This window comes from Amblyraja radiata, chromosome 12 (assembly GCF_010909765.2).
Source record: "Amblyraja radiata isolate CabotCenter1 chromosome 12, sAmbRad1.1.pri, whole genome shotgun sequence".
Lineage (NCBI taxonomy): Eukaryota > Metazoa > Chordata > Chondrichthyes > Rajiformes > Rajidae > Amblyraja > Amblyraja radiata.
The window spans coordinates 24,767,199-24,780,128 of NC_045967.1; the positions used below are offsets into that span (position 1 = coordinate 24,767,199).

Below are 12,930 nucleotides of genomic sequence, written 5' to 3' on the forward strand. Positions count from 1 at the left end.
TCCAGAGTCTAAACCAGGAACGGCAGATGCAGGTTTACAAAAAAAGGACACAAAGTGCTGGAGTAGCACAGCAGATCAGCACCTCTGGAGTACATGGATAGACGTTATAGAATCGGGGTTTTACATGTTCTTTTGTGCTGCTGCAAGTAAGAATTTCATTGTTCTATCTGGGATATATGACAATAAAACACTCTTGATTCTTATTTTAGCTCATCAATGTATTTGGGCAGTAACATAGAATTCATAATGAATTATTCACTTGAGTGAAGTGATTGAGGAGTCAAACAAGAGCGACCGCTGCCAAGCCTATGTCTGCGGTCGCATGGTATTCTCTAGTAAGCTCTTTATTTTTTCCTACGGCCCATAAAAATATGCTAAATATATAATGTGGCCCTCATGCTGAAAAGTTTGGAGTCCCCCGATCTATATAATACCAAAACACTTTGTGTGTGTGTGTGTGTGTGTGTCAATCTGGTTAATTTTCCTATTTTCTTCCAAATGCTAGGCCACAGCCTTCCCATTTTCACACATTCTACTCACATTTTCCCCGTTGAGGCGATAAACATCGTCCTGTCGCATTCCCACCTATATTTCCAACCTTTTTAATAATTTAAAGTTTAAAAACAGCCCGAAAACTCACCATTTCGGAGAAAAAAACTGAGTGACATCACAATGCACTCGCAAGGCAAGACGGGACACTCTGGGAGGGAGGGGCACTCCAGCATCACTGTGAATGAGGAGTGGCGGCGGCTGCCATCGCCCGACGGGGAGGGTGGTGCTGGAGTTCGAGTGAGGGCCGAGCCCGAGGCTTGGGATGGGGCCGTGACCGGGGCCGAAAAAGAAGCCGGCACTGGGTCCGTGGTCATGGATGAGCCCAGAGATGAAGTCGTAGCCTGTACTATAGCCCAGGCGGCAGCCGAGCTGATGGCTGCAGTCTACAGCCAGGGCCGGGCCGAGTATGAGAACCAGGCCGAGTTCCAGGCCCTGGCGCTGCTCTGTGACTGGGTAGGTCCTGGGGCAGGGAATGGGAGTGAGGGGAGGAGGATGAGGGAAATGAGGAGGAAGATGGGCTGGGGAGTGGGGTAGTAGAGGTAGATGGGGGTGTGTGCAGGAGGGAGATGGGGAGGGGTGGAGGGAGATGCCCCCTCCCTATCTACCCTCACTCCCACCCTCTCTACCCCCCTCCCTACTCCCTCCCTCCCTACCCCCTCCCTCCCTACCACCCTCCCTCACCCACTCTACCCTCCCTCTCCCCCACTTTACCTCCCTCTCTCTACACTCTTCCCTCACCCTCTCTACCCCTCCCCCTCCCTCTCCTGCTCTCCCCCCATCTCCCTCTCTATCCCCCCTCCATCTCTACCCCCCTTCCCTCTCTACCCCCCCTCCCTCTCTACCCCCCTCCATCTCTATGGATTGAAGAGGGAGGGTGAAGAGGAGGAGGAGGGAGTGCTGGGGATGAGGAAAAATGAGCCGCGCCTGCGCAGTAGGGGGATATGTATGAGTGGTGCAACATTGCATTGGTGGAATGGGTGAGTGGTGGAATCTAGCATTGGGGGGGGCAGACCCAACAGCTCTGCACTTGGTCTAGTCACCTATAAATGTTACCCCTCTCACCTGGGTCCAAGATGGCAGTGGGTGGAAGGAAAGTTTGCTTTTTGGTGATTGGGCTGGGGGCACTGGGCTCTCTGGGTTGGCTGTAGGAGACACCCTGATGCATGGAGGCTGAGCAATGGCTGTCAGAGGCAATGATTGTCACGGGCCGATGTCGAGAAGGAATCAGAATGGTCGCGTCTGTGGAGAGGAGGAACTGGAGCAGCCTGGGGCTTCATTAGATTGGACACCAAGTTGCCAAGCATATGGAATGGAATGCCAGAGCAGCGGTAGAGGACATCGGCACATCACATGGCCAGGACGACCCCCTGTAACACCGACCTAGTGTTGCCGCTGGGACAAGGGGCTTTATGATCGAGTTAGGACAATAACATTTTTAGAATATCAAATTCGAAGGGTACAAGATGGTGCCAAAAATGTGGTGACTCAGTGTGGTCTACTGTCTTGCACTCTTGTACTTAGTATAATTGTGCCTAATATGTAGTAGGATTGTCACTGAACTATATGCAAAAAATAATTTCACTGTACATGAACATGACAATAAAGTTCCATTAAAGTTATGCCCTCTAGTCTTTGACATTTTCACTCTGAGAAAATGGTTCTGACTGTCCATCTATGACTCATAATTTTATATACTCATTATATTTTCATCTCATAATTTTATATACTTAAATATTATACATATGAAGCTGTAACACGACTTCCTGACTCTTATACTCAATGCACCGACTATCTCCCATCCATCTGCCACTCTGGTTTGAATCCTAACAAAGCTTCCTGCAAGATTATTCGTCCCCACAGGTGCGACCTGTCCTTCTTGTGCAGGTCGCTTTTGCCCTAGAAGAGATCCCAATGGTCCAAAAATCTGAATCCCTGCCCCAACTCCTCAGGCATGCATTCATCCATCCTAATCCTACCCTCATCAGCACATCCAGAAATTACGGGCAGAGAAATAACAAATTGAGTTTATGCAGGCACCTGGGAGGTGATGCATTGAGGGAGGTCAAATATAAGGGGAAAGTATACAGTAAATGACAGGACCCTTCGTAACATTCATATAGAGTGATCTTGGTATGTATGTCCATAACTCTCTGAAAGTTGCAACACAAGTGGACAGGTTGGTCAGGATGGCGTATGGCATGCTTTCCTTCATTGTTGGAGCACTATGTATAAGAGTTTGGAGGTCATGTTGCAGTTGTATACAATCTTGGTTAGCACACGTTTGATGCATTGTGTCCACACACATTACAGCAAGAATGTGGGGTTTGGAAAGAATGTAGAAGAGGTTTAACAGGACTTTGCCCGGATATCGTTTCATTGAATACCTTCGCTCAATCTGCCTGGACCTTCGTGATCTTCTGGTTGCCAAACACTTTAACTCCCCTTCCCATTTCCATACTGACCTTTCTGTCATGGGCCTCTTCCATTGTTAGGGTGAGGCCAGCCACAAATTGGAGGAACAGCACCTCATATTTCATTTGGGTAGCTTTCAACCCAGCGGTATATTGATTTCTCTAACTTCAAACAACCCCAGCATCCCCTCTCCCCCCCACCCTAGTCATTGTACTAGTTTCACTGTAGTCCCAGTGAGTTTAATTGTCTGTATAACCCATTTTCACCCAGCCCACAACTAACAATAGACCGTTTCCTTGCCCATCGTTACTTTTTTGCATATGTTTAATTCATTTATTATACATCTCTATATCACTGTCCATATCTCTCGTTTCCCTTTCCCCATACTCTTAGTCTGAAGGTCTCGACCCGAAACGTCACCTATTCCTTCTCTCCAGAGATGCTGCCTGACCTGCTGAGTTAATCCAGTTTTTTGTGTCTATCTTTGGTTTAAACCAGCATCTGCAGTTCCTTCCGGCAAACTTGCATTGTGTTGCATGACAATCCCTTTCTTGTTTCAGCAACAGAGGAATCCAATATCATCTTCCATCATCATGAACTCTCACCAGCCTTTATCTTTGTTTAATTTTTTGGCTGATTTGCAGGGTAATTCCAGCTGAACTTTTGTTTCAGTCTATTTTTTGCTTCAGGAAGCTTACTCACCACTATATATTCTGTCAGTGCCATTTGTTTAGCTGTCACCAGAGTTGCAATTCTGGAAGGGTATATTTTCCTTCTGGCCTCTGGAACCACATTGTACACATTTTTCTTGATGGTGCTTTTAAAATGAAGGACACACATGATGAAATCACTGGACAAAAGGCTCTGGAGGCAAAGAGCTGCAACGGGCTGGTGCAAAGCCATATTTCTTTTGTAATTTTGAGATGATTACCCTTGGGCAACATTACATATCCATTATCAATTTTATCTTCAAGTGAATAGAAAAGGAGTGGAAAATACAGCAGCAAATAGCTAAAATGATTTTTTTTTAAACGAACATTAATAAAACTGTGAATCATCACTACGGTTGTTTGCCCTGGGGAATACATATCATCAATGAGTGTTAAACATCATTCTGAACACCCAGACAACATCTGTGCTAGGAAGTAGACTAGTCTCAGGCACAATTAGAATATGAATTGAGTATTTCCAACAACAAAAGGGCATGACTGGCCTCGTGGCCTGCAAACAAAAACAGGGAAAAGGTCAGGCAGAAACAATGGAGGCGCTCAGGATGAGGATTTGTTCTGATAGACGGAGGCAACTTTCTTCACACCACTAAATTGTCTTGTAATTTTGAAAAAAAAGACTGAATGAGAAAGCAGGTGCTGTATGTGTACTAGTAGCAATAGTAAAAGCGACACCAATTCCAATAACATTGATTTTATTTTAAACATTAAAGTCACAGTTCCGATATACACTCTATTTTTATATAAGTAACTCTGTGTTAAGTATTTGCAAATTCATTTACAACACACCTCTGCTTTTACTTGGAACCATTTATACTTCAATGGATTGGGATTTGTAATATAATTACAAATTATTATCTGTATTTTTATACTCCAGTGAAGGTAACTGGTGATTGCTAAATTGAAATGAGTATTTCATTGATCTTATCATTTAAATACGCAGTTGAGATGTGTAAATAATTGCTGAGATATGTCTAAAATACTTATTTAAAACATGGTTTAAATAGAATACATTTTAAGAAGTAATTTTCAAAAGCATAATGGCTATAAAACAAGCATGAGTACTATCGTATTGTTATTGCACAATGTGGATATGAACAAGCTCCCACTGCAGGAAAGCTAGCTGTGCAATAACTACATGATGCTAAAACACTTAAACAGAATGGACATATTTTGCATGTGACTTATGAAATACAGTCTTACTGCTTTGTTACAGGCAGTGACAAAATAAGAAAGCTGTATTTGTTTTTCCTGGAAATATGCGTATAAAGTACATACAAGTGCATAATTAGAAAATATATTTGCTCAAGAAAAATACTCCTTCTGGGACAGAAGTGAAACCTAAAATATTCCATCCAAAAGAGAGAAAAAAAGCACAATTTTACCACAGTTGATAAATAGGGTGTATCAACTTTGGTTGCTTTATGGCCTCAAAGGAAGGTTATTTCAAGTTTACTTATGTAACATCTACTTCAAATTGAAAACTGAAAACAAAAGAGATTCAGGAGAATAAATTGCCAGATTAAAACCCCAAACCTTCACTTTCTTTCTCTCTTTTTTATTTGTAGTACAAAATATAAAATGAATTTTGCAACATTGTGGATGAAGTTTATCTTCTTCCAATCACAGGTCAGTTAGTAGGAATACAAAAGTTAAGAGTTTATTAAGGACTTGCAGAGATTATTCTGCAATGTCTCACGCAGTATTTTCATAATTCCTTTTCTGGCCCTTACAGTTTATCGTCTGCAGTATTATTATGAACCACTCTGACATCCAAGCACTTTCCATGGAAAATAATCTTCCAAATCCAGTTCTTTGGCACACTGGGATTATGCAAATGTCATATTTCCATTGTGACGGGAACGTGATCTCTCCAAAGCAACACGCCTATTTTCTGTAATGGGGAAATAAAGGATTAAAAATGTTTTATCTGGATATATCTTTCAATTAAAAAGATATGAAACAAAATTAATATTTGAAAAGAAACTGAAGATTAGCATATAAAAATCACATTGGGATTGAAATACACTTGAGGTTCCATAAAAAAATATTTTTAGATCATACGAGAAAGGTGATAAAAGCAATGGAAGAAAACACTGACACATTCCCATGGACATTTATGAAGCAGAAATCCTAACTGAAATTGTCTCCACATGAAGAATCTATCTATGTGAACGTGAAGTGCACTTCAGATGCCTTTGGAGATTGAATCATAGAGTGTTAAAAATGCATAGTGACTGTTAAAAGCTGAGCTACAAAGATTGAAATGGTAAAAATTCTAAAATTCTTCTGTCTCTCTTTCATGTGGAATGTCCATGACAGACAACATCATGCCATCAGTGACCCATAAAAAGTAACTGTTTCAGTGCCAGTTTTTAAGGGGATTTAATAATGTGCAGTGGTTTCTACTCAGTAGGGTGTTAAAGTGATTCATACCGTCTTGAAATCTCCAAATTCAAGAAGTAAAAATATTGTAACAAATATATCTTTTCAGTTGCCTCAGGCAAAATAACTTAAGCTAATTATTTAAGATTGTAACATTTCTATTTTGACTACAATGAATTTTAGTCAAGTAACTTTCAAATACTTCAAGATATAGTAGCCTTTCATGGAATAATCTGATATATGGTTTTGATATAGAGTACACTAGTTATCGCTGTGTCATTAATAAAGAAACATATAATAACCTCTCCAGAAGTTGTCCTTTCTAAAAAAAACAGATGTCTCAAGAGCAATTACCATGTGGAAATCAGCCAGCTATTTGTTCTGGAATCATTAGATAATTCTCATTCAGAAACTGGGAGGGCACTGCTCCTCATGAATCGTGGTGAAAAACAGTTAATTGAATTGATAACAACAAATATGAGCATCACAGCCATTTCCAGCAATTATGCATTTGGATTAATGTTGCTATTACAGTACAGAATTGAAACAAAATGCCGAAACTAAAGAGCTAGCTTTCTAAACTATACATCTGAGCACACAATTAAATTACAGTAGTTTCAATATTATGAATAAACATAGCTTCAAAAAAGTCAAAATGAAAATTGATGTGATACATTTTATGTATGAAATTAATTCATTTTTTGTCCCAGGTTTTATCACCAGGATTTTAGCTTTGAAAGTGGGAAAGTTGCAGAGGACTGGAAAATGTGACATTCTTGTTCAAGAATGTTCCAAGCAATCAGAGGTCAGTCAGTTGAACATTGACAGTGGCTAATGTTAAGGAAACAATAATCAGCTAAGAAAAATGGGCAAAAAATACAGGAGTTATTAAACAAATTATAATTAGATCTGCACAAGCATTCTAGAAGGTAGAAGTAACAAATAGAAGGATTTATTTTATCAATATGTTTTCTGCCAACAGAACCTGAACATATTTAGTCAAAACATACTGTGGGAACCCTTTTTAGGTAAAATTACAATAGTGAGATATACCTATAACAAAAAAAGGGAGGAAGGAACTGTGGCATTAATTAAGCTGGGAAAATTTGAAAACTCATAATATTATGAGCTCCCTTCAGAAATTGATTGATTTCTATGTTTTGTAATTTCACTGTATGTTATCCCATTTACAATAACATAATAGCATTACAAAAATCCTGTGGTATCTGCAAGAGCATATTATTACTTCCAAAACTTAGTTCCATTATTATTAAAATAAATAAATATTGTAAGCATAGCACCTTTCACATTTGTTTTATTAAAACAAGCAATTTGAGGTAAACTAGACTAAGTGGGATCCGTTGGGTCCCAGTCACACGGGAGGCCTGGTCCCCTGAACGCAATATTCCACCACTCACCTGTTCCCCCAAAGCAACCCATTCCCCCAAAGCAATATTCCGCCATTCAGTGGGGGAGGTGTGGGAGAGGAGGGTGTGTGGGGGAGGGTGTGTGTGGTGGAGGGGGGTGTGGGAGTGGGGAAGGAGGGTGTGGGGGAGGGGAGGTGGGACAGGGGTGTGGGGAAGGGAAGTGTGGGGAAAGGGAGGTGTGGGGAAAGGAGGGTGGGGGCTGGGGGAAAGGGAGGATGGGGGAAAGGGGGGAGGGTGGGGGGGAAGGGGTGTGTAGGGGGGGAGGGCTCACACTCTGCTCACCCCGCACCTTCAGCTTTTGACCTCACACATCAGATCCCACTCCGACTTCACTCAGTGGTTTCAGGTTCAACCCAGCAACTTCCGGCTGGTCGTGCTGGTCACCGCAGAAGCAATCCGCAGGTTGCTCACTGCCCGCGGGCTGCGTGCTCGCCGAGGCGTGTGCACTCCCCCGCGACCTGTGTACTCCCCCGCGACCTGTGCACTCCACGCGGCCTGCTCAACACACTCCACCCCTTCAGCTTTTTATTCTCCTCGCTGCGTTATTGACAGCATGTTCCGGAAGGGGCGTTTTTTACAATTTTTAAACCTTCATAACATTTGTACTATGTCACCGATCGGAACAAAACTTATTTTACTAGCAGCAGAGGAGAATGGTAAGGTGGCGAAAAATTGTAGTGCTATGGGGGATCGTTGTTTGCGCAAATTAAATTACAACGCAGACCGGAAGTGGTCAAGATGAGAGTTTTAGTAGTAGTATAGATAGATTTCTAAACTATGTACTCCATCCACATGAATAATCTGCAATTCGGTGTGTATAGAGTTAAACTAAATTTCTATGTGTCACTAATTACTAAGGGATCACACCAAGTCTCTAGATATTATATTTTATATTATTTTTTAAAGAAAATAAATTACTTCTAAAATTGTGCAGAATATATGAAACAAATGGGAATGTCTATTGATCTCACGATGCCCCCTCTGGCATTTCAGTTTTTTTTAGCTAGCCTTTCTGCCACAAAGCCATATTCTTTAACTTGTTGAAGATTGAGGGTTTGATCAATTTTTTTGCTTTAACATTCCAATTCATTTAACATTCATTTCACTGACTGACTATTTACTTCTCGAATTGATAGATAAAACTTAGAAATATTATGTCTTATGCTTAACTCAACTACTGTGTCTAGAAGCCTCAGTTACAAACTTTTTGCAAAAAAATTTCATCAGTAACTTTTCCAAATGCAACACATAAAGTAAATCATTTAACGCCACATGCTCACATATTTTCCCCATCTACCTGCTACAAATGTTGACCTTGCCCCAAATCCCAAGGGCTCCAACCTTTCGGACCAGTCATGTTCATAGGTTCGAGGATTTCCGTAACTTGGTTAATTTTGCAACCAGATTAAGATGTGTATTTGATGTTCAGCAGCAAATGTTAGAGCCCAAAAGCACAACAATTTTTTTTTCTATCATATGCTATATTTGTTGTACTTCTTACTCAGTACTTCAAGCATTTTCTGTTTGGATAGTCAAGTAAAATCAGTATGGTTTTATAAAATAGACTGATGCATGAGAAATTTAATTACAAGTTTTCTTGAATCAAAATATAACCAGTGTGAATGGAGCAAATGTAATATATTTGGATTTTCAGAAGGATTTCAACAAGATACTATACACAAGGTTCCTTACAAAAAAAGAGGATTTGTTATCTTAGTAAGTTTAAAGGTGGATAAATTCTCCAGGATCAGATATATTCCAGGCTGCTGTAAGATACAGATTATTGGGTGCTGACAGAGATTTTTAAATATTTGCTGAGCACTTGGTAAAGTACCAGATGACTAGAGGACAGCAAATGTGGTATCAATTGAGGTGGTAAGGATAAGGCAGGTAATTATAGATTGATGATTTTAATGCCTTTGGTAGGGAAGTTATTGAAACTATTTCTGAGAGACAGGATTAATTAACACTCGGAAAGGCAGGGATTAATCTAAGATGATCAGTATGCTTTTGCTAGGGAGAGATTCTGTCTCACCAAATTCATTGAATTTTTCAAAGAAGCAACAAAATCTATTGATCAGGGCAGTACGATTGACATATGCAACTTTTTCGGCGACTGCCGGCACCAGTTATAGGTCGTCGAAATTTTCAACATGTTAAAAATCTAGTGGCGACCAGAAAGACGCTACCACTCTTTGGGCGACTGAGGAGACTACTCACGACCATACAGGCGACACCCTGGCGACATGTCACAGGGTGAAACCTGTATGGTCGTGTAGTTGTCGCCCAAAGAGTCGTACCTTGTTCTGGTCGCCGCTGGATTTTCAACATATTGAACATTTTCAGCAACCTGGAATGACCTATGACGGGTGCCGGCAGTCGTCAAAAAAGTCGCGTAAGTGGGACAGGCCATTAGTCTACATGGATTTTAGTAAGACATTTGAAAAGATCCCACATGGAAAACTGGTCCAAAAGATTACAGCCCATATGATCAAGTCAAGTCAAGTCAAGTTTATTCGTCACATACACATACGAGATGTGAAGTGAAATGAAAAGTGGCAATGCTCGCGGATCCAGGGCAAGTTGGTAGATGGACGACTACCAGCTGCAGCTGGACGACTTCAGGATTGTCTGGGAAACTCAGTGGGTCATAGGGGGGACCTCATTGAAACATACCGAATAGTGAGAGGCTTGGAAAGAGTGGATGCAGAGTGGAAGTTTCCACTAGTGGGAGAGCCTAGGGCTCAAGGTCATACCCTTAGAATTAAAGGATGTTCCTTTAGGAAGGAGATGAGGAGGAATTTCTTTAGTCAGGAGGTGGCGAATCTGTGGAATTCTTTGCCAAGTCATTGTATCTCAGTGCACGTGGCAATAATAAACCAACAAACCCATATATTTACCTTACTTTGAATTAATATATATATATACTAAGCTGAAAAGGATGCCACATTATTAATACACAACTGTAAAACACCTTTTGTTGGGAACTGCTATCACATTCATGACATAACATGATTTTACTCTTCATTGTTGAAAATTATTCTGATTTTACCAGATTTTTACTGCATTGCAGCTTCATGTAATGAGTTTTAAAACATTAGTTTGTGTTGATTTCTTGTAAGTTTACAGGATGCACAAAGGATGCTTTTTAGAAATGAGCCAAACCAGGGTTTTAGGGTTTAGGGTTTTTTTTAAACGATACAAAATAAGCTGCTTTAAATCTATTTAAAAAAAAATAATCAAACTTGATGTTTTTAAATGGAAAGCGTCTAATGCTGAGAGTTATTACATGGTTTTAACACAATTAAAATGGAGCTTTGCAAAGTCACCATACAAAAAACACATATATTCTCATTGAGCACAATGTTTCGAGAGAAGCCAAAAAAACTCGAGACACATGGCACTGTGGTAAAGTTATTAATATAATGACCTTGCTAGCCTTTGTGTAAAAATCACAGCTCTTAATATGATGCCAGCATAATAATCCTTCTGCTATGCTGTGGTAATTGTATCCGTTCACACCACATATGGAGAACCTTGTCAGTGGCTGTGCTTATTTGGGCATTCATTTTGTTATCTAACAAAAATACGATTTAATTTTGGATTCTTAATGTTCTTTATCAATGTATTACTTAGTGTGACTGAATGCCATACTCTGCAAATTGCTGGGATGGGTAGGTGCTTGTGCTTAATTGGTCAATGTGCATATGTGGACTGGAATACCGGCGTTTTCAATGGTGTCTTGTTGATGGAAGTAGTAACATTCTAGTCTCCTTTATAGCAGTACAGTTATAGTTTACCATTCCAATTGATCACAGACTACAGAAATGCTCCAATAATGGAAACAGTTTATGTTCCTTAAGCTGTTCTCAAGTCAGAACATATCCAGCAGCAAGACCAATGTTTTCTCTGTACAGTGGACTGAAAAGCCGTATTTGTTGGGGCAAAAATAGATGGTAGAAAACATTATCTATGGTGCCTTTCTGTAATTGGGTGAGTGCTTTGAAGCTGTTTGATACAGCTGGATCAATTTAAAATCCATTATTTAGCCCTTCACTGTGGAGTTGTTTGTTTTGAATTATTTCATGTGCAGATGTTGTAGCAAATAACAACATTTAGTGATTAAATTACTTTCAATTCCACCTTCAACTAATGTATTGTAAGTGCTTAACTATATTTCTATGAATTTCTTCACGTGGTTGAGAAATGCTAATTATGAGCAGCCGTTCTTGTCCATGCACTTGTACATGGAAGAGCGAGTGTGGTTTCAGGGATAAGTAGTTTGAGATCAAGTTGTCTCACAGCACAATATTTCCCCAATTATGATATCGACCTGGAGTAACTCTTCTGGCAGGGAAGTAGTTGTTAAAATAACTCCAGTTTATTCAGTTGCTCAGAATTGCATAAGGTTTTGAGGAAGGCACCAACAGGCATGAGCTATACAAGTATAACATATTTTTGTAATGTACAAATTGAGGAATTAGGAAACACTATTTGTATTATCTGTATTTTTCTTATCTAATTCATGACAGAAATCGCATTATAACAAATTCGGCCAAATAGGTTATAATGCAATTTCTATTAGGAACTAGAGAACCAATTATAAGTTACTTTACAAATTGGCAAGCAGAAAAAGCTCTTGGAATAAAAACGAAATGTCACCTCCCTGCAGTAATCAGATACCATTGTCTCTTATGAACACAGTTTAGCATGGGTGGCATTGAAATTGACAAGAAATGTTTCTATTGACACTTTTGCAATGATACTCCATTAATCAATGTTTAATACAGCTTTTAGAATTATTAGCTTGCCATAACATGAATAAACATAGCTATTAAAAAGTATTTCATTTTTGAAAACCCTATGGAGGGAGGGGAGAGAGGTGGAGGGAGGGGGAGAGTGAGAGAGGGGAAGAGGGCGAAAGAGAGGGGGGGGAGAGAGAGGGGGGGGGGAGAGGGAGGGGAGAGAGAGAGCGAGGAGGAGGAGGGGGAGAGAGGGGGGAGCAAGAGAGAGAGGGCAAGGGAGAGGGGGAGAAACAGAGAGAGTGGGGAAGAAAGATAGGTATAGAGAGTGAGGGTGGAGAGAGGGGAAGGGGGAGAAATAGAGAGGGGGAGAAATAGAGAGAAGGGGAGAAAGAGGGGGGAGATATAAAGCGGGGGAGAAAGAGCGAGGGGGAGGAACGAGAGGGGGAGAAGAGAGAGGGTGAGAAAGGGAGAGGGTGGGTAAGAGAGAGAGGGGGAGAAAGAGAGAGAGAGGGGAGAACGAGAGAGAGGGGAGAAAGAGAGAGAGGGGAGAAAGAGAGAGAGGGGAGACATAGAGAGGGGAAGAAATATAACGGGTGAGGAAGAGAGAGAGAGATAGAGAAAGAGAGAGAGAGAAAGTGAGTGAGAGAGAGACAGAGAGAGAGAGACAGAGACAGAGAGACA

General features: G+C 40.7%; 1 protein-coding gene across 4 annotated transcripts in view; it reads right to left on the bottom strand.

The window, feature by feature from the left end:
* Window positions 1-4,370: 4,370 nt before the first annotated feature.
* The window catches only part of diaph2 (diaphanous related formin 2), a 624,067-nt gene continuing 615,507 nt past the window's right edge, over window positions 4,371-12,930 (bottom strand). For all 4 annotated transcript variants that reach the window (XM_033030391.1, XM_033030390.1, XM_033030392.1 and 1 more), the window contains one exon: window positions 4,371-5,586. In XM_033030391.1, the coding sequence (XP_032886282.1) occupies window positions 5,522-5,586 (65 nt within the window). In that variant the 3' untranslated portion in view covers window positions 4,371-5,521. The remainder of the gene's footprint in view (window positions 5,587-12,930) is intronic.